At 46.4% G+C, this 22,607-nt stretch overlaps 1 protein-coding gene across 1 annotated transcript in view; it reads left to right on the top strand.

The window, feature by feature from the left end:
* The window catches only part of MYO18B (myosin XVIIIB), a 300,711-nt gene that overhangs the window by 62,845 nt on the left and 215,259 nt on the right, over window positions 1–22,607 (top strand). Inside the window, exons 9-13 of the mRNA XM_080986568.1 lie at window positions 2,725–2,923; window positions 3,205–3,347; window positions 3,618–3,718; window positions 8,509–8,572; window positions 12,837–12,981. Of these exons, the coding sequence (XP_080842694.1) occupies window positions 2,725–2,923; window positions 3,205–3,347; window positions 3,618–3,718; window positions 8,509–8,572; window positions 12,837–12,981 (652 nt within the window). The remainder of the gene's footprint in view (window positions 1–2,724; window positions 2,924–3,204; window positions 3,348–3,617; window positions 3,719–8,508; window positions 8,573–12,836; window positions 12,982–22,607) is intronic.

Here is a 22,607-nt window from a genome sequence, read left to right as displayed (position 1 = left end):
TTTAAGCAGAGGCTTGACAACCATATGTCAGGAGTGCTCTGATGGTGTTTCCTGCTTGGCAGGGGGTTGGACTCGATGGCCCTTGTGGTCTCTTCCAACTCTATGATTCTATGATTCTAAGTTTTTGTTAAAGTTCTTTCAGTACAGAAACATGCTTCCCCTTCATCTGCAATCTGCCATTTTTTGGGTGGGGGGAATCAAAGGAAGGGCAAAGGTGTTTGAAGTATTGCTGTACAACTGCACTCCCTCTTAATCCACTTAGACTGAGTATGCACCAGATTTTCTACTCTTATCACCTTAAAGCACATTCTTTGCCTCAAAGAATTCTGGGCACTGCAGTTTACCCCCCCCCCCCCGAGAGACAATTGCCAGCAGCCCTCAATAAACAACAGTCCCGAAGAATTCCTGGTGGGGTGGAATGTGCTTCGAATGTGCTTTAAAAGTGTATAGTGTTTGCGGCTTTAGGCCACATCCATACTAGGCATTTTTTTTGCAGTTATCATACTAACGTCATTTCCAGGGACAGTCCTGTAATTACAAAAGCTATCCCAGCTTCTGATTTGATCCTGGAATGGCCCTGTTTCCCTTGCCAGTGCCACCACTGCTGAGCTTGGGGAGGAGGATGTGCTGCCTCAGTGACCACTGCGAGGGAGCATCCCATTGCCTCTTTCTGCTTCTTCATGGTCACCGCTGCCTGCCTCCTCCCTTGGTTGCTGGATAGCAGGCAAAGAGGAGGAGAAGCCACAGATGCCAAGGCCCAGCCCTGATGCGCTGACTCTGAGTAGCAGGGAGAGGGCAGGGTGGGAAGAAAGCGGGAGCGGAGAGCAAAAAGTCCTTTTTTAAAAAATGCTTTGTGCTTCTCTGTCTAATCTTGGCCCTTTCTAAGATTTCTTTATTAGTGTGTGTTTTTCTTTTTGTAAATCTACCAAATAAAATAAAATAAATAGATTAAGTGGTTCTCTCAGGATGGTAGAGGGGGTGTGCTGTGTCCCACTGGTATAGTGGTGGTGGCACTTGCTCTTCTTCTGATAGGAAATGCTCGGGGGGGGGGCATAATGGGGGGTTGAGGATGGTTAGTTAGAGTGAGGGAGAAATGTCCCTATTTTCATCTAGGAGGGTATGGAATATATTGTACATATTTCATATCACTTGCAAACAACTCCTGCTCCAGCACCTTATCTGTAAAGCTACAGTGAAATGTTTTACCATCGTTCATTTATAATTTATGGTGTTGCCAAGGATCAGGGCCCAAATAAGATTACTTCAAGGAATGACTCTGCATCTGGAGCCACCACTTGGCCCTTCCTGGTCTAGTTGACTCCCTGCTCTGAAGGACAAGGACAAGAGCATGCAAGAATCTCAGTTCTTGCCCATGGGACCTGGACTGCCAGCTGGGCACTTGCATCTCCTGCTCCTACTTCCTCTGCCACCACCCACTGACCAGACATGCTCAGCACTCTGGCTGCAACCGTGGTATTTTGGGGGGTGGCCCCTGAGAGGGCCACTGTTCCCGCCATAGGGAGGAGCCATCTCTGCTGGCTCACCTGCCTGTCCGTGCGCTTCTGCTTGGCTGCTGCATGCCAAGCCACACAGAGGGAAAGAGCAAGCAAGCGGAGGAAGGAGGGATGTGCAGCAGTGGTGGCGGGCACAGGTGGGGTGGGAGAAGTATTGAGGGGGCCGGACTCCGAGAGGAAAATTATGGGGGGGATAGGAAAGGTACCCCAGCCCCCTAGAGTTGGTGCCTATGATTACAGATGGCCATCCAATCTCTGCTTAAAAGCCTCCAATGAAGCAAGAGTCCACAACCTCTTAAGAGAGACCATTTCACTGTTGAACTGCTCTTACTGTCAGATCGTTCTTCCTGATGTTTAGTTGGAATCTTTTTCCAACTCCTTCCAAAGTTGAATCCATTGGTTTCCAAACCCTTGAGCTTCTTTGTTGTCCTCCTCTGCACATATTCTAGCTTCTCAACATCCTTCTTAAATTGAGGTGCCCAGAACTGGACACAGTATTCCAAGTGTGGTCTCACCAAGGCAGACTAGAGTAGTACTGTTGCTTCCCTTGACCTGGACACTACATTTTTGTGGATGCAGCCTACAATGGAATTAGCTTTTTTTTTTTTTTTGGCTGCTGCATCACACTGTTGACTCATGTTAAGCTCCTTTTCACATTTATTGCTAGTAAGCCAGGTGACCCCATCTTATATTTATGCATCTGGTTCTTCCTGCCTAAGTGCAGAACCTTACATTTGTTCCTGTTGAAATTCATTTTATTAGTTTGAGCCCAGTTTTCCAATCTGTCTACTACAGCATTAGCTTCCCCTCTCAAATTTGATGAACATCTCCTCAATTCCTTTGTCCATAAAGGAATTATAAAGACATTAAACAACAAAGGGCCCAGGACAGAATACTGTGGCATCTTACATGTAACATTTTTCCAGGATAATGAGAAACCATTAATGGGCTCTCTTTAGGTTCAGTCAGTCAACCAGCTACAGATGCACCTATCAGTTACCTCATTCAGCCCACATTTTACCAGCTTCCTTGCAATAATTTCATAGGAAACCTTGTCAAAAGCCTTACAAATCAAGATATATTATGTCCAAAGCATTCCCATGGTGTACCAAGCTTGTAAAAGAAATGAGTTTTGTCAGGCATGACTTGTTCTGTGCTGGGTCTTTTCTAAGTTCTCACAGGCATACTGCTTCTGTTCACCTTTTCCCAGGCATTCAAGGGCAAGCGGGATGGACTGTCCCCACACATTTTTTCCGTGGCACAGAGGGCCTACTGGCGCATGCTTATGCAACAGCAGGATCAGACCATCATGCCCTTGGGCAGGAACAATTCTGGCAAGACCACCTGCTGCCAGAACACCCTGGAATACCTAGTGGCCACTGTGGGGAGCATGGACAACCGAGTCACAGGTAAGCCTTTGCTTGAGGCAGCAGGTGATGTGCTAAGGAGGCAGGGGCCTCCATGTGCAGGACATCTTTCTCTGGGCCTCCATCATCCCTGACCACTGGCCTTGCAGACAAAGCTGCTTGGTCCAGCATCGCCTGGAGGGCACAAGGTTTCTAAGAAAGGCACGTGCAGGGCATGGTGGGTGTTTCCTTGGGGCAAATTGCATGATGGTCTGCAGGCTGGAGGTGGGAGGGATGAGATGAAATTGTTTAGAAAACAGACATTGAGTGCTTGATTTTTGCAGTGGAGAAAATCCAGGCCATGTTCAGGGTGCTGAGAGCCTTTGGGACAGTGACGACCAGCCACAACAAAGCCTCCACCCGCTTCTCCATGGTCATGGCACTGGATTTCAGCGCCACTGGCCACATCACAGCTGCTCATCTCCAGGTAATGCTTCTGTTGCCTCCCTTGGAAGTGGTGTGTCTCTCTCTCTCTCTCTCTCTCTGAGTTGACGAGATGGGGACACCAATGGCAGAAGGAAGCTGAGGAGTGGAAGGTTTGTGATCTTCTCCTTTGGTCTCTGTCTGCTTCCTGAACTCTAGAGTAGACCAAGGAAAGCTTGAAAGTCAATTGCACCACCACCATTGAGTGGCATCCTCTGAGTGGTGGCAAGCAATGGGATGGATGCTGGCATTCTCTCTTCTTTTCTCTGCCCAGACAATGCTGCTGGAAAGGATCCGTGTGGTGCAGCAGCCAGAGGGAGAGAGCACCTTCAATGTCTTTTCTCAGATGCTTGCAGGGCTGGATCTGGATCAGAGGTATTGCTCAAAGGGAAGGGGGAGAGGCTGGTCTCTGTCTGATGCTCTGGTGAGCATCCCATGGGAATGGAGGTGGTGGGAATGACACCTGCATCCCATGGAAGTGGAGGTTGTGGGAATGACACCTGCATCCCATGGAAGTGGAGGTTGTGGGAATGACACCTGCACCCTATTCAGATATGCCTGAAGTGGCTCACACTGTGATATTTTGGGCACTAAGAATGTGAGTGATGCTGTGCTGGATGCAGTCCAAATGCCCATCTAGTCTATCCTCACCATGGCCACCCAGATGCCCCAAAGGGAAGCCCCAAAGCAAGACCTGCTGTTGCTCCTCAGCAACTTGGATTCAGTGATAGAATTCTAAGCATGGAAGATTCAGTTTCAGAAGGTACATAAAGATCTCCTTGTTGAATCAAAGCCAAGGGTCCATCTAGTCTACTATCCCCCTTCTAACAGGGCCCAACCAGAATGGATGAAGAAAATGCAGGCAGTGGGGAGGGTTGCCCCCAACTTCTAATCTGCAGAGGAAGGCTGCCTCTGTGACCATAGCTCAGTGGCAGAACACAAGCTCTGCACACACAAGGTTCTGGGTTCAATCTCCAGACAGATCAGTAGGGAAAGACCCCTGTCTGAAAGAGCCTCTGCCAGTCCGTATAGAGATGAACCAATGGTATATGCCAGCCTCCCCTGTTCTACAGAGGTGTCACTTGTGGGGAATAGCTGACAATAGCTTTCTGCCTCTCTCATCCCCCTTTAAAGCCATGCAAGTTGGTGGCCATCGCTGCCTCCTGTGGGAGGGAGTTCCATAGTTTAACTATGCACTGCATAAAGAGAACCGTGCTCTTCAATGCTGTCAAATTTCTGTGAGAGGCTTTAAAAATAATTGAATTGCAAACTGATTTGGAAGTGTGGCAAACTGAATTTAAGACAGGAAAAGTGGAAAACCCCAAATCGACAAATTTGTCAATCCATAGTTGATGTAGGCAAAGGATTGGTCTGATTATGAAGGAACCTTATTTCACCTGTAGAGGGCACAAGATGACTGAGAAACCCTCCCAGGACTGGCCTAGGCTCACCATCATTTTGCTACCTGAAGCAGGTAATGAGACGCAAGCAGGGCCTGGTGGCATCCTGCCAATCTCTTTTGGAAGCCAGCTATCTTACTTTACTCTGCCCAGGAAGAGGAGAGGCAGTTATTGTTCCCAGTGCAAGATCTGGACACGTAGTTCCAGTGACACATACACAATCCATTGTCTGATGACTAGGATTTGAATGCAGCAGTTGGTAAACAAAAACAAATGTGTTGTTACTCAGGGAGGGAGATACATTTTGTTTTAACTCCTTGGTTTGTGCACCATTGGATTCCTGCTGTGTTTAATTTGAAGTAGCCCAAAGCCTTTCTCTAAGGTGTAAAAAGAATCCAAAATGGCAAGAAGTTGCTGGGGGACAATGGGGAGGGGCACTTCCTATGATCTCTTGAGGCAGCTCCTTCCAATGACATTAGGGTGTTTTTCATAACGTTTTGCCAAAATCTGCTTCCTTGCTGCAATTTGCACCCCACAGTTCTGCTCCTGCCCTGCTCCTGGAGTAACAGAGAAAGCACGCCTGTTCAATCTTCTGCATAATTTAATTTTTTTAAGACCATATCATAAGGTTACCAGATTTTTTTCAATGAATCCGGGGACACTTATTGTTCACTATGTACATGTGAATGCTGAGAAAGCTGTAAATCTGGGGACTGTCCCCAGGAAACAGGGACGTCTGGCAACCTTACCATATCTAACCTACTACAAATATCTAAGTGGTGTACAGAAAAGGAAAGCAAAAGACAACTTGAACTACAATTACTTTTACAAGAATAAAAGTAAAGGGACCCCTGACCATTAGGTCCAGTCGTGGATGACTCTGGGGTTGCGGCGCTCATCTCGCTTTATTGGCTGAGGGAGCCGGCGTCATGTGGCCAGTATGATTAAGCCGCTTCTGGTGAACCAGAGCAGCACACAGAAACGCCATTTACCTTCCCTCTGGAGCGATACCTATTTATCTACTTGCACTTTGATGTGCTTTCGAACTGCTAGGTTGGCAGGAGCAGGGACCGAGCAACGGGAGCTCACCCAGTCGCGGGGATTTGAACCGCTGACCTCCTGATTGGCAAGCCCTAGGCTTTGTGGTTTAGACCACAGCGTCACCCGCGTCCCTTTACAAGAATACTTAGATGTAGATAAAAATGTTACAGTAAATCAAAAAATTCTAAATACATGCAAGCCAATATCAGTTCCTCCTGCTCCTGGCATACCCACCCCTCTCGGCCTCACCTAGGGCTCAACTTGCCCTGGCACCTGCACCCAGGGCCTAAACTAACTCACAGCTGTTCCTCAGAAAGCTCCCACAGAGGGGAAGGTTCCTAGAAGCTCCTGCCATCGCCCTAGTCTCTCCCTCCATGTATGCTTTTTATGGGCAGGCCCAAGGTGGAGGGAGCCTCATCAGGCTCCTGCCCACAGGTGTGTCCCACTCAGCAGCCAGCTGCCCTCTCCACACCCAATTCCAGGTGCAGCAGGTTTGGTGAGTTCCCCAGGGGGTCCCAATGATGGAAGAAGGGTGCCCCTCCACTCACAATTCATTTTCCAGCCTCCGCCCTCTCCTCCTCCAGCTACACGACGATCCTCCTGATACTTCCAGACAGCTATCGTAGAATGGGCTTCCAGAGTGGGGCTAATTCATTCCATACTGCATGTTCGTTTTGGGTTTTGGAGTGTGTGCCATCCACCTGCTCATTGCCTCTAGGCCAGGGGTCAGGAGACTTTTTCACCAGGGGGCCAGTCCACTGTCCCTCAGACCTTGTGGGGTACCGGAGTATATTTTGAAAAAAAATAAGAAAGAATTCCTATGCCCCACAAATAACCCAGAGATGCATTTTAAATAAAAGCACACATTCTACTCACGTAAAAACACCACGCAGGCCCCACAAATATTCCAGAAATGCATTTTAAATAAAAGGACACATTCTACTCATGTAAAACACGCTGATTCCCAGACTGTCCGTGGGCCGGATTTAGAAGGCGATTGGGCCGGATCCAGGCCCCAGGCCTTAGTTTGCCTACCCATGCTCTAGGCCATCAGTGGGTTCATTGCCCATTGATAAAAAGACTCCGCCCCCTTTTAAAATAATGTTACCATATGTAGTTGTATAGAGATTATTTTTTAGGATGGGGTTGGAGTTCTAGACCTCCCATAGAGCAAGGTTTTGGACTGCCTTTTATTTGTGAGTTATTAATGCACACATATTTCACACATGTTCCATAGGAAGCACAGAGAAGGGGAAGGATGCATCAACTCAGATGGCTTTAAAAGAGATCAAGGACTCAGCTATGTTTGTAAAAAAAAAATGTTTTGAATGCATTATAAACATGCAATACCAGATGGCACCAGAGAGCAAAAAAAAATCTATGCAATTTTTCATAGCGGTTTTTTCCTTTTTTTAATAATGATTTAATTTCTGACTTACAGCTTTCCCCCCCTGTGAGTAGATCCACCCTCAGACAAATTCACCAAGGATAAAGCTACTCGAAGGCTACTAGCCACAGTCAGGGGCAGTTATGCTTCTGAATAGCAGATGCTGGAAACCACAGTAAGGGAGAGGGTTCTTGTGCTTGGGTCCTGCTTGCTGGTTCCCCACAGGCATCTTGGGTGGTGAGTGTGACAACAGGATGCTGGACTAAATGAGCCCCCATTGGCCTGATCCAGCAGGAGTCTTCATATGTTCTTATGTTTTTAGTTGGCTGAGCAGGACCCCTTGTCCTGAATGTTCTCTGCCTCACTTGGCCTTGTGGCTGGGCTCTGCCTCCTTCCTGCCTCACACGCCTTGTGTGTGAGGACAGATTCTGAGCTGCAGCTTCAAATACCAAGCCCAGACTCTTCTTCTGTTCTTATGCAAATGAACTGGAGCTGTGCAAGATGATGCATGCTCTGGTTCTGGAATTCATTTTCCAAAATACTTCTAGTTAAATCCGAATTCAGGAGGAATGGAAGGCAGAGTCAAAAGTTCAACAGAAGAACAAAGCAAATGAAATTGTTCTTCTCTTCCTTGAAAACTATGCAGGAGCAGACCACCCATTATCATTTAATTCGTGTTCTCTTAAGAAACTCTGGGAGGAAGGTCAGCTTTGTGTTCCCATTTTACAAAGGACAGAACTGAGTCCCCCAGGATAATGCCATGGCCGCCATGGGACTTGAATCCAGTGCTCTTATACCCAAGTGCCATTTTCAGTTATTTGGGTCACAATGACTCAGTCAGGGGCAGTGCCATGCATTCCATTCCCGGAGGTTTCTCCTTTGCTCTTGGAGTAAATGACGTTTGAGAGATCAGCAGAAATCACTGGCGAATAGACCCAAAGAGAGAAACCTCTGTTGGATAGAGCTATCCTCTTTGCCTAAAAGTAACACTCTTGGCTTTATTTTATCTGTGTTGTTATAGTTTGTGTAAGCTGCCTTGAGTCTCAGTCTGGGGAAAAGGTGGGGAAATAAATATTACAACAACAACAACAACAACAACCATGCCCAAAGTTTGAGGTCAATGGATGATCTGCCTTGATTTGTCTCTCCATCTGGGATCAGTTCTCCACCTCGGAAGCACCAAAATTGACCACTGCTGGGAATGGGGTGCTGGACTCGAGAGGTCTTTGATCTGACCAAGCAGCCAGGTTTTTTTTTTAAAAAAATTACACTTTAGGCGGCTGCATCTGATGTGAGGGATTTATTTTTTAATGTGTGTGTGTTTCCCCCGCAACTAGGACTATGCTGCATTTGCATCAGATGGCGGAGAACAGCACCTTTGGCATCAGACCGTGTCAGAAGGTAGGCAGCTGAATTAGCCTTCCTCCTCCCCACCCCGTTGCTATATGAATCCTTGAGCACAAAGTATGGAGGTTAATTTCAGTAGCATTGAGACCAGGTCTCTGCCCCAAGGAACTTGCTTTCCTTTGGGGGGGTAGAACTCCTTTGTTGTATTGCCTGTGTTTTGATGCAAAAAGTGAGGCATGCTGGTTAGCGTTTCTAATGAAAAAGGGATGAGGATTATGGGAGAGAAAGGAGGGCAGGACCGGTGGTGGGGTAGGATGGGAAAGAACAATGTGCTTGGGGGAATAGTACCAGCCAGGACTGGCTCAAGGCATATTATTATTTGTTTGTTTATTGCATTCATATTCCACTTGTTGCTCCAAGTAACTCAAGATGGCATACATGGTCCCCCCATTTTATCCTCACAACAGCCACTCTGTGAGGTAGGCTAGGCTGAGAGGCGGGGACTGGTCCAAGGATACCTAGTGAGCTTCATGGCTGAATCAGGATTTGATCCCTGGTCAGCTGGGTCCAGGAGCTTTGTCAGTGGGTAGCTAGAGTCCCAGGCCTTTGCTCATGGGCCCTGAAGTGTCTGGTCCTTCCTAGAATCAAATCCTGCATGATATCTTTGCAGGATAATTTGATGTGCCTATTCATACAGTTATATGCATTGTCAAATGCATCTGTTTATGGGCTGGTTACCCAAGAAACCTGGAGTGTACATAGCTATGCATACCCTGGAGAGGTGTTGCTGCCAGTCAAGGGGCTCACTTCATATAAGGCGGCTTCCAATGTTCCCACTCCCAGCCAGTGGCATCCCTCTTTCTGTTGGTGGAAGACCAAATGCTTGGATCCAAGTAGCTGGCTTCTACAGGGTCAGGTTTTATTTAGTTAGAAAGGATTTTGTTCTCCCCAACTGCATGTGTGATGCAAAGAAAAAGTAAGATGACCTGACCTCCTGAGGCTGGGAGTTCCATAGGCAGGGCACCACCGTGGAAAAAGTCCTCTCACCTCTTGCCGTCAATCTTGCCTCAGAAGTAGGGCTGTAGGATGGTCATTGTTTTCTATTCTGTCCTGTATTTGTCACAGTCAGTGACTCTCCAAGGATTCTGACAGAAGTCTTGTCCCTTCAGCAGCCCCACTGTCAGGGAGTCTTGATAACAAACGAGTGTAGTTAATTTTTTCAAAAAAGATTTATTGCAAAAACAAAGTTCACCAGAGTGGTGATCACAGCCGTCCGTTCATAAATCAAAGATGTCCCTTCTAAGGAGGGTGTTTCCCGTGAGACCAGAAACAGCTTAACTTCCTCTTGTGACGTATTCTGTCTTGAAGACCCCCCCATATGCCTAGACCGTGGGCTAAGGGGGTCAGCTCCCACCCCTTCCTCATTCTCTGAGAGTATACTTCCGTGGTCTTTCCCGCTCTCTGAGCTGCTTCCGTTTCTAGCTCCTGCATTTTATCCTTCACTGGCGCACTGGCACTGCTGCCAACTTTCCGAAATGCTATCAGTTGACATTCCTAAGGGAGGGGGAGTTCGCTATGGGCTATAATCCTCCTGTCTTGCAATTAACCCTCACTCTTCCTGGTTCCTTTCTTCACTAGGAGCTGCAAACTTCCCTTGAGGGCTGGCTCATTTATGACACCTACGAATTGAGAGACCCCCATACACTACAGACCCTTCTAGGGGGCAAACTTCTGCATGCAAATGGGAATTCCCACCCCCCTGCCCACTGTAATATTGGCTCCCACCTTGTAGACAAAGCCTAGGCGGTCGCCACTGCCATCCTCAGAAGGTGAAGAAAGAGGGATATTTTTAAATCCTGGATCGGATTTGGTCCAGAGCACTCCTTGTCCCCAATTGCGCAGCATAACATTTCTCTAGTGTGCTGTGTTCTGTCCGGCGCTTTCGTTATATAAGCCAAAAAATAAACTGCGCTCAAAAAAATAAACACACAAAAAAAACCTTAGCAAAACAGGATTCCCAATGAAATGGTCTGCCTCACACCCAGAGGCTCTACTCCAAGGAAGCACTGAGGAGGACTGTGACAGATTGGAGCTTTGCTGTGTGTTCTCTGATCTGGTGACACATGCTGTCTGTTGAAGTTGAATGGGGAGGGGCCCTTAGATGTCTGAAAGAGTTCTGGGACTTGCTGGTTAATGGGATTTTCTGCCGTCCTCAGCGGATGCTCAGCCCTTCTGTCTAGTGTTTCAGAAAGTTGCTTTGAGCCAAACACACTCCCCTTTGAAAGCTTCAAGATCTCAAGTCTCAAATGTTTGGTAGCCAAGAGCATGGCTTAATTAGAACTGGAAACACTATTGAAAGGTTTACTTTTCAAATACATTTAAGTAGGAATTACTCAGCCTTGGAGAAGCCCCTTCCTTGGGTTTCTGTCACTCACCTGTGACTGTCAGAGTCACTCACCTGTCGGTCACTCATCCATTCTGAATGGGTAGAAAGAAGCACAGAGCTATGACATACAGAGAGGCGTCAGGCAACCTCACTGGAGGAGGACTGGTGATTCTGGCCATGTATCTGAGTCAGTAATCACAACGCAGAGAATTGCCAGAGTTAGAATTAATCATCCTAGCAGAGACTGCTTGGAAGTACGGAATTCAACAACAATCAATCATGCAGAGATGCAACGGAGAACCTTTTCTGAAATTAGAAAAAGCTGCCCAGTGCTGGGGAATGACCCCAGTCATGTCCAGTGTGGGAGAGACATGGCAGGATTAACCACCCTGTGCTCTTTCAGCAACTTTGTCTGTGGTCAAGAGCTGTAGGTGCTCATCAAATGGAAGCCCTACTTCCATCTACTGCTCTGAAGTAGGGTCATCTCTGCCTCCAGGTTTTCAACTTTTATGCACATCTTCTGAAAATGCACAAACCTTTTCTCTTGTATGAATGATGCCAGGTTTTAGCTCATTGGTTCCTTTATTTTATCCAGTTTTCTGTTTGGAATCTTAATGGCTCCCCCTTTCCTCAGAAAGCCTTTCCTCAGAAAAGTGGATAAGGCAAAAGAGGAGACCCATATATTGTAGGTGCCTTGGAGGGGTCATGTTTGCCTCCACACAACCATGTGCAGAAGAGTCATGGTTGCTCCTGACAGGGGCAGCCTTTGACACCACCACCACCTCCCCAGGAGAACACAAAGCTAGCGTATTTAGTAATGAGAATATTTTGTCTCCCCAAATACCGATAGTCTTGCCACTTGTAATGTTTTTATTGGGAGGAGGAATAAGGAATTGCACCTCCTCCCAACTGCTTAGCCCAGCCATACTGAATTCTGTCTGTTGATCACACTCAAACACAACAAGGGACTAGGGATGGAGGAGAAATGTGATTCAATTTGCATTTAAAGGCAAACCTACTTAATTTGCACTTCCCAAAACAAAATGAGTACTGAAGTGCAGCCATTGTTTGAAATCCACACTTGCTGAATTTTGCAAGGTTGTCCTCCAGTCAAGCCATGTGTCCAGAAATGCATGTATTAGGGAAATAACATACAGAAATGTATTACATTAATTTAAATTGTTTTACAAAAATACATTAGGCAAGTTATACATACAAACTATGTGCATGTTATGAGAAATTTGCACTAAAAATGCTGGTGATTTTTTCTTTTAATTGCAAACTGATGTGGGAATGTGGCAAAATATTTTTAAGGTGACATGGAAATGAGGAGAGCTAAACTTAAGACATGGGTATAGCCAAGGAGGGGCAGATCCACAAATATTATTGAAAAGCATTGAAAGTACTCAATTATCTGAGGTTCTGCTCCCCCTCAGCAGAAGCCTGGCCCCCACAATGTCTTATTTATGATGTATTTTTGCCTGTGACTTAAGAAACTGAAACTGAAAGATTCCACCATCCTTACAAGGGAAGTAACCTAGGCACTATCTCTCATTCAGTTCTGTAGCTTGGGGGTTCCTTCTACTGGAACCTTCGCCAACCTGGGTCTGGAAGCTGCAGGAGGGGAGGGGAGGGCTCTTGAGCTTGGGTCCTGCTTATGGGTTTCCCTTTGGGGCATTCACTGTGGGAGCAGGATCCTGAATTAGATGGGTCATTGGCCTGACCCAGCAGGTTTTTCTTAGTTTCCTATGTTCACATGCTGGTTTAAGAATAATCAATGTAGGTGATGTATTTTGGAGAGGTTCTGGCCCTGTCGGGTTCTTTTTAAGGGTGCTTTGAATGCTGCCGTTCTTTCTGAAGGCACCTTGGTATCTCTGGTCCCAACCCATGCCCTCATGCCATAGACCTGGCTGTTCCTTTCTCTCCTTGCAGGCTGAAGAGAAGCAGAAGGCCTCAGCTGCATTTGCTCAGCTCCAGGCTGCCATGGAGATCCTGGGAATTGTGGTGGAGGAGCAGAAGGCCATCTGGCGAGTTTTGGCCGCCATCTACCACCTGGGTGCTGCAGGGGCTTGCAAAGGTAAGACTAACGGCTGGCAAAGGTGGCATTTTGGGCTGGGTGGTTCTACAAGGAGACTGCTGTGCTGGATCCATCTGCTGCAGCCTGAGAAAGGAGATGATGGAGATGTCCCTGTCTCTCATCTCTGCTTTGTAGGCTGCATGGTGCAGCATTTCAGAAAATCAAGCCATCTGCCTGGGCTCATTTGTCTGAATTCCCTGCCCCCTTTTAGCCTATCCTTCTAGGAGCATTACAGAAAGTCAATGGATCTCAGTTCAGCCTCTCTGCTTGAGAGGCTGCTGTTTTCATATAATGCTGGTCTTGCACAAGGCCTGCTCTTGGAGATCCCTGGAGTGGGAGGAGAGCCAGAGAAAGTGCAAGACCCTCCAATATGTGTTCTGTCTGAGCCAGCAAGCAGGGTGTGCCACCCACTGCAGAGTTGGCAAAATGTTAAGCCACTTGCTATCTTACATAGAACCATAGAATTGTAGAGGGCTGCCTCATGGAAACAAGCCTGTTTTTTGCTGCTCCAGAGAGTGGTACCCAAACCAACAGATTCAAATAACAAAAGAAGACATTCTGATTAAACTGGGAAGAACGTTCTGAAGATAAGAGCCATTTAACAGTGGAACAGACTCCTTGGAGGGTTTTAAACAGAGGTTGGATGGCCATCTGGCATGGATACTTCAGTTGAGATTCCTGTATTGCAGGGGGTTGGACTAGATGACCCTTGGGGTGGCCCTTCCAACTTTACAATGCTATGATTTCCTCAACACCCCTCAGCCTCCCGGGCTGCGCACACTTCCTGATCTGAATATGCCTCCTAGTAGGAGTTCCCTTATTGTGGCTTTCCCTGGGCTTTGAAGAGTGGTTGCCTAGGAAAGCTGCAGAATGCAAATCCCTGGGGTGATAATTTTAGAATGAGAGAAGGGACTCTCACAGCCACCCCTTGGCTCCCTTAAAATTAAAATGTGGGCTAAATATTCAGCACAACAGTAGTCCAAGAGGATAGCAAAATCATACAAGGATCATGAAAGTGTATTATCAGAGATGGCTACAAGCAATGCTTCTGTTCCAGAGGCAGAGTCATGTGCTGCCTATGCACTGTGGAGGAAGAGGGGACGGGGGGAGCGCACCGCCTCCGGCAGAGCAATCCCAGTGGGGTTCCATCGTGGTTGCCCCCCCCGCCCACACTGGGCGCCCCACCCCCACAGGTGGCATACCGCGCCCCCAGGACGCGTGCCAGCCCTGCCCCTGCCTGCTCTCTGCCCTCAGTGCCGGAGCATGAATCTCTGCCACTGTGCCTATGCACTTGTTTATCCATCTGGCTCCATTTTGAATTTGCACCCTCAGCCTTCATTACCATTTTATTATGGTAATAAACAGAGTTGAGTCTGATACTGCTGGCTCCTCTATCAGCTCCTACCCATCAGTCTCCCAGGTGCCATCAACACTGCCTGGCCTTGCAACTGTATTTTATTTTCTTCTGATTATGATTTGGTGTTGCTGTGTCTGAATTATAGCAAGAAGAATCTTCAGTGGAAGTCGTGCTTGTGAAGACTTTATTTAAATGCAGAGAAAGTGAGAGTGGGGAGGGCATTAAGGAGGGAGAAGGTGGTGCTCTTCATAATTTTTTTTAAGATGTGCTCTAACCTAAAGGCAGCTCCTGGTGATTTATGTACTTTGGATTCTAAGCACTTTGGGACTGCGGTGTTGCGAAATCAGCTGGGGGGGGGCATTTATATACATCTCTGTAGCATGTCACAGCACCATTAATCAACTATAATTATTTTAAAATTAGTGGCTGAGTGGCTTCTTGCGTGAACTTCAGGAGGATGTCGGTGAGTCTGAGAATATCAACGTGGTTAGATCCAGCTCCGTAAGCAGGGAACAGTGCCCGAGCCACAGTCTCTCCATTGGCAGCGATGTCGGAGAGATCTGACAGGTCCTTTGGTTCCCTTTTATTCCTCTGTCTCCCGGGGGGTAGATGCGGGGTGACCCTAATCCCAGGGACAATGTATCCGACAAAGCAGGACCCAGACATGTGTGGGCTTATCCAGGCGTATGCCCAGTGTCCGCACACCCAGAACAAGCCACTGAGGAACGATTCCATTCTGCCAGATGCAAAGGTCTGCAATCACATAAGGTCCAAGTGTTGTGGCTTCCAAGTGGGTTGGTGGCCGATTGCGATGGACCAGGCGAGGGTGAGGTTTGGAAAGGTCTGGGAACGCGTTGGGTTAGTGACAGTCACTTGTCCTGTGGCTAGAATCTCGAGGTTGACATTGCAGGTGCTAGTTCTGATAGAGGTCCCTTCTCCGGTGAAGCAGTGACAGAGGGGTCCCTTGGTGGGACCTGTGAGGTACAGATATTGGTGGGTAAGGTTTAAAGCGGTTAAGTTCCAGGAGGCAACATCTCTGGAATGGTATTGCTCCAGTGTTATGGCTACTGGAACTAGCGGAAGACTTTGCTGGAGGTGGCTGGGTGCGTGGGCACAGATCCAACAGTTCAGGTAGGGAGTTTCTTTAGCCACCTGGCTAAGAAGTTGGATGTAAGAGTTCTGCTCCCAGGATGAAAGGAGATCTTCTCCCAGGAAGGAGAGGTCTGTGCCAAGCTGCCGGGGCGCGATGCCAACCGGGTATAGTGGGTCAGTGGTATTCAGGAGCCGTCTGTCCTTAGCAATCCCGCTACATCTCAAAGGACCGGTGTTGTCCCACACAGAGGTGTGGGAGGGGTGTATAGGATGGTGCCAACCCTCCAGGTACTCTGCCCCTCTACAGTCGTGAGTGAGTCCAAGGTTCAATAGGCAACAGAATCGCCTTAGGCGGAGTCCTTGTAGTTAGGGTTTTCGTTGCTCAGGGGTCATAAAAAGGCATTGGAAACCAAAGATCAAATTTTCGGAAGGGTGGTGTGAGTCTGTGTACACGTGTGTAGCCCCTCCTGCTTCGATTTCGGTCCAGTTCGGATTTCTAGAGATCTCTCCTTGGCCATAAAGTAGGTAAGTCCCATTGTTGCATCTCAGAGAGTAATACTGATGGTTGAGAGTGAGGACGGCTGACCCTATACGTTGGAGATTTTGGTCTCATATAAAGAGTTCCCAGTACTAGTTATTGGTAAGTCTGGGTACTAATGAATGGTGCAACAGAGTCAGTGACTCAGGGAGACAGAAGTCAAAGTCCCCCATTCAGTCAGGGTTGGATTTCCCCCCAGATTCGATACTGTGAAAGTCCAAGAAATGGTAGTTTGTTTGTAGTCCAGTGCAGTGGCTCGACGCGAAAGCAGAGATCCTGGTCAGGGAGGAGAGGATAAAAAGGGTGGGGAATAATTCCATGTTCAGCAACGGGGTAGTAAACCGGATGAACGGATGGCTGGGTTGGCGCTCGGAAACAAGGAGTTGAGCGATGAAGCGGTGAGCTGTCAGAGGAGCTGTCAGTTGAGCTGTCAAACGGAGCGTTGAAGGAAAGCGACTAAGCGATGAGCTGTCAGTGGAGCTGTCAGCTGAGCTGTCAAACGGAGTGCTGAAGGAAAATGATGAAGCAATGAGCTGTCAGTGGAGCTGTCAGTTGAGCTGTCAAACGGAGCACTGAAGGAAAATGATGAAGCAATGAGCTGTCAGTGGAGCTGTCAGTTGAGCTGTCAAACACATTTGAGGCGTAGTTTAATGGCAGTTGTGTCCAGGACAACTTTGGAGGTCCAGATGGGCTTGGAGGTGGTATCTGGTCCAGTCTGTTGGGCTCGATCCTGACCCTGATCTGGTCCGGTCTGTTGGGCCCGATCCTGACCCCGATCTGGTCTGGTCTGTTGGTCCTCGTCCTCATTGATGTAGGAGGTTGCGGCGGGAGGCGGGGCATCAAAGATGTAGTCCTCTCCCTGGCCCTCCCTCGCCTCCTGGGGCGGTGGTGTTGCCTTGCACCTAGTGTGATGTAGTCAGGCGTTCTTTTCTCCCACCTTCACAGCTGTAGGCGAGGTTAGAAGTACTTGGTACGGGCCCTCCCAGGCAGGTTGAAGGGGCAGCTTCTGGTACACTTTAACCAGGATCCAGTCCCCCGGGTGGAAGGAGTGTGCTGGGACGTTGATTGGTAGATTCTGTCCCTCTATGGCAGCATACTTGTGGAGATGTTGTAGCTGTTTTTGGAGCTGAATGACATAATTAGTAAGTTCTGCTTCCCCCACCTCAAGTTCCAAGAGGGGAAATAAAGTGTTATAAACAGGGGGAGGGGGTCTCCCAAACAGAAGTTCAAAGGGGGACAGTTTTAACGGTCCAGTGGGGGCACTCCGAATATTATGGAGAACTAGTGGGAGCGCATTTACCCATTTTAGTCCGGTGGTACTACAAAGTTTCCCTAGTTGTACCTTTACCTCTTGATTCATGCACTCTACTTGTCCTGATGAGGCTGGGTGGTAGGGTGTATGGAGTTCCCACTTTGGAGCTCGGGCCACCTGTTGGACTACCTCCGCAGTAAATTGGGTTCCCCTGTCACTGTCCAGTCGACGGGGTACTCCATACCGGGGAATGATATCTTGTAAAAGGGCCCTGGCAAGTACTGAAGCGGTTGCCTTCTTGCAAGGGAATCCCTCCACCCAGGAGGAGAATTTGTCCACTATGATTAGGGCATGTTTGAACCCCTGACACTGGGGTAAGTCGATGAAATCCAGCTGTAAACTCTCAAAGGGAACAAAAGCCCAAGGCCTGGCTCCTGGGGGTCTTTTAGGCTCCCGTTTGGGGTTGACGTTTTGGCATGTTATGCAATTCTTTGAGGCTGCTGTGGCTGCAGCCGCTATCCCTGGAGCATACCAGCACCTTTGGACATGGTCTATTAGTCTTCCCTTTCCCCAATGAGTCTGTGGGTGGAGGACCCTCACAAATTTTGGAGTCCAGGCTTTTGGCATGACGGTTTTGCCGTCTGGGAGGAGCCAGACGCCATCCGTTTTGTTGGCGCCCATGGATTCCCACATTGTTTTTTCCTCTTCAGTGGCCGATTGGTACATTTGTTTGAAGTCAATGTCGGCAGGGAGTTGTATACCTTGGAACTCAGTCTCATCCTGCACTTCCGGGTCAGCGCCAGCGGCGAATGGCAGAGTTTCTCTAAGCGGAGGAACCGGCTCCGTGAAAACTGGGTCGCCCGCCATGGCGAAGGTGGGGACCCGCTAGAAATTCCAGGTGGAGGAAGCCTGGGAACGTGGGGGTTCGGCAGGGCACCAGGAGCGCCCCCCCACTCACGGGGAATCCCATTTAGGGGCTCTGGAGCGAAGTGGGGTGAGCTGCGTGGTGCTGCGAACTGACTGCTACTTTCACGGAGTGAAGCCGCACAGCCATTGCCGGGGAGCGCTGACTTTTTCCTGTGGACATTCGGATTTAAAGTAATTACCTGTGACTAAAGTGAAGAAATTGGATCTTTAAAAGCTGAATTAGGCTACAAACGGGGGAGGCGCAAAACAGGAAGTCCGCCTTCCTCTTTTTGTAAATAGTTGGAAGCAAAGAGGTTTAAACTAAAGCCTGAAAAGTCTGATGTTTAAATTTCCAGTATAAAAATAGCGACCCCCCCCCCTTGGAAGCAGGGGAAAAGGGGGAGGACTCGTGGACATTATTTGCCTGCAGAAAAAGAGGGAAAAGTTAACTTTTCACCACTCGGAACCTGGGAACGGCAGCCACTAAAATCGCTGCACTGTGGAGCTCCGCATTGACTGTGAATAGACTATTTGACTGTCAGTGAGTGAAACTTTGTTTCAACTATTTTCTCCTGGTTTAAAAGTTTCAACTATTTCTTTCTGAACTAAAGTTAAGGCTTGATACTAATTATATTGGCACAACTTGCTATTGTAATTCAAAAAAAAGAAAAAGAAAAAGGATACTTTGGACTAATACAAGATAAACAATAACTATTTCCCTCTAGAGGAGGACTTTGAAACTGCTACAAGGAGTGGAATTTTCCAGTTTTAAAGATAAAACTCTGGGACTCTACCTGACCTTGAGGGCCTTGAGTGTTATGGCAGATGGGAAAGAAAAAATAGATCCTTCTTTACAAGAAAAGACAACAAGGTCTGGGAGGACTTTTCGGAGAGCTTCTACATCTGGCCCTCCTGCTCCCTCTGCAGCTGTGTCAATGTATACTAAACCAAAAGGAGGAATGCCTTCGGAAGAAGATTGGGCACTTGTTTTGAGTAAAATTAACAATTCCTTGGAACAAATGAATAAAAAATTGGACCAAAACTCACAAAAATTGGACCAAAATACACAAAGCATAAAAAGCTTGGAACAAAGGGTTAACTCTAATACAGAAGCTATAGAGACATTAGTTAAGGAGTCTAACTCAACTAGACAGACTGCAGAGGAAGCTAAGGAAAAGATTGTTACTGTTGAAGCGAAGGTAGCACAACTGGAAATAGAGGTCCCAGATGTGTGGAAACAAGTACAAGACCAGAAGCTGATGCTTTCTATGTTTGAGCTCAAGGAGAAACAGACAAATTTGAGAATTCGGGGAGTACCTGAACTAGAAAAAGACTCTTTGATAGACTATCTTACAGAGGAATTTGCAGCCTATTGGAACCGGGATTTGCAAAAAGAGGAGTTTAAAATTGTGAGAGCCTTTAGTCTTGGAAGAAGGGAAGAAGGAGGAGAACAGAATAAGAGACTGTTTGATTACACTCCGATCCAAAGAAGAGAGGGATAAAATCTTGAGTTGGCATTATGAGGAGGCCTTGGCAATACACCAATTTAGAGTGGAGATATTTAAAGATATCCCCAAATATCTTTTAGATTTGAGATTTAACTTCAGAGATCTGGTTGAACTGTTGAGAAGGAGCAAAATCAACTTTCATGAGAGCATTTGCAGATGACTTAGTATTGACGTTACAGGAGCCAGAATCTAGCACTAAAAGAGTTTTAGAATTAATTCAAGAATTTGGTCAAGTGGCAGGTTTTAAATTGAACAAGTTAAAAACTAAGGTTTTAGAGAAAAATTTAACACCGAGTGAAAGAGATAGGTTTCAGAATGAGACAGGATTGACGGTGGTAAAGAAAGTGAAATACTTGGGGATTAATATGACAGCCAAAAACGGGAACTTATTTAAAGATAATTATGAAAAATGTTGGATCGAAGTGAAGAAAGATTTAGAAATCTGGTCAAATTTGAAGCTTTCACTGCTGGGCCGTATTGCTGCGATAAAAATGAATGTATTGCCTAGAATGTTGTTTTTGTTTCAGACACTGCAAATTGTGGACAAGATGGACTGTTTCAAGAAGTGGCAGAGAGATATTTCTAGATTTGTCTGGCAGGGCAAGAAGCCTAGAATAAAATTTAAGATATTAACTGATGCAAAGGAAAGAGGTGGATTTGCCCTGCCAGACTTTAAACTTTATTATGAATCAGCAGCTTTTTGCTGGCTGAAAGAATGGCTACTTCTTGAAAATACAGACATCTTGGACTTAGAAGGTTTTAACAATGTATTTGGATGGCATGCATATTTATGGTATGATAAGGTCAAAGCACATAAAGCATTTAAAAACCATATTGTTAGGAAAGCACTGTTTAATGTTTGGACAAGATACAAGGATTTATTGGAAAATAAAACCCCAAGGTGGTTGTCACCAATGGAAGCGAAAGCTCTGAAAAGGCTCAATATGGAGGCCAAATGGCCGAAATATTGGGAAATTTTGGAACAAGAAGGAGACAAATTGAAATTGCAGAGTTTCGAGAAATTAAAAAATAAAGTGAGAGATTGGCTTCATTATTACCAGATAATGGAGGCATATAATCTGGATAAGAAAATTGACTTCCAGGTGGAAAAATCAAAATTAGAAACAGAACTGTTAGAACCCAAAACTAAAAATTTGTCAAGAATGTATAACTTGCTGTTGAAATGGAATACTCAGGATGAAACGGTGAAATCTGTTATGACTAAATGGGCACAAGATGTTGGACACAATATTATGTTTGCTGACTGGGAACAGTTATGGACCACAGGTATGAAGTTTACGGCAATGCTTTAAGAGAGAATATTATGAAAATGATATACAGGTGGTACATGACCCCAGTCAAGCTTGCAAAAATCTATCATTTGCCCGATAATAAATGTTGGAAATGTAAAGAAACTGAAGGCACATTCTTTCACCTTTGGTGGACGTGCCCAAGGATTAAGGCTTTCTGGGAGATGATTTATAATGAAATAAAAAAGGTATTTAAATATACCTTTCTAAAGAAACCAGAGGCCTTTCTCCTGGGCATGGTAGGCCAATTGGTGCCAAAGAAGGATAGAATTTTTTTCATGTATGCCACAACAGCAGTAAGAATACTTATCGCAAAGCACTGGAAGACACAAGATCTACCTACCAGGGAAGAATGGCAGATGAAGCTGATGGACTACATGGAACTGGCGGAAATGACTGGCAGAATCCGAGACCAGGGAGACGAGTCGGTGGAAGAAGATTGGAAAAAATTTAAAGTATATTTACAGAAATATTGTAAAATTAATGAATGTTAGAAGGATGCTGGAAAGAAGTTATATGACTTTAGCAGAAATGTTATAAAGAATTAAGTATGAATAGATTGACAATGGGTAAAGGTGCAAAACCTAAGGTTAAATTGCGTTAAGATAAATTATGGAACTAAATTTGAGAAAGAGGGAAAGGATTTGCTGGAACAATTACCGTATTTTTCGCTCTATAAGACGCACCAGACCATAAGACGCACCTAGTTTTTGGAGGAGGAAAACAAGGCGGGGGGGGGGGGGAATTCTGAATCCCAGAAGCCAGAACAACAAGAGGGAAAGCAGTGATCCCTCTTGCTGTTCTGGCTTCTGGGATAGCTGCGCAGCCTGCATTCGCTCCATAAGATGCACACACATTTCCCCTTACTTTTTAGGAGGGAAAAAGTGAGTCTTATAGAGCAAAAAATACGGTAATTGAACTAGAATACAAAAAAGGAGGTGTGAGGAAGTCGAGGAAATAAGCAAATGAAAGATAAGGATATGAAAATACGGGGTCTTTTTTTGTTTTTTTGTTTTTTTCCCTTCTATTTTTTTAAAAGGTTTGTGTTTTTTAAATGTTTCTGTTTTTTCTTTTTTAATGTTTTGATGTATTGATGTTTTGTTTTATTGTATTTTCTTTTGTTTTTGAGGTTTTGTAACTGTTCATTGCTTGTATTTCTTTCTTTTTTGTAATTCTTAAACTCTAATAAATATCTTTTTTTTAAAAAAAGGAACTCAGTCTCATCCTCTGGGGGGTGTAGTGAGGCCATTTGGGCTGCCCTATCGGCTTGCCTGTTACCTTTGGAGACTGAGTCCCTCCCCTTTGTATGTGCTTTGCAATGGACGACGGCTATTGCTTTGGGCATGTGGATGGCTGTTAGTAACCTTTCCACTAGGGCTGCGTGGGAGATCTGAGAACCAGCTGCGGTCAGGAAGCCCCTTTGGAGCCATATCTGGCCAGTTGTGTGTACTAGTTGTGTGTACTAGTCCGAAGCAATATTTGCTGTCAGTGTAAATGGTTGTCCTTCTTCCTTCACTAAGCTCACAAGCCCTTATGAGGGCAATTAACTCTGCCATCTGGGCACTATATTGAGGGTTTATAGGGTTGGCTTCTAAGACTTCGAAGTCAGAGACTACGGCATATCCAGTCTTCCTTTCCCCGTTTATGACTTTGGAATTGCCGT

This window comes from Podarcis pityusensis (genome assembly GCF_964106645.2).
Source record: "Podarcis pityusensis genome assembly, chromosome: 16".
Lineage (NCBI taxonomy): Eukaryota > Metazoa > Chordata > Lepidosauria > Squamata > Lacertidae > Podarcis > Podarcis pityusensis.
The sequence above is the reverse complement of the archived record's forward strand: the minus strand, read 5'-3'. Positions and strand labels throughout refer to the sequence as shown.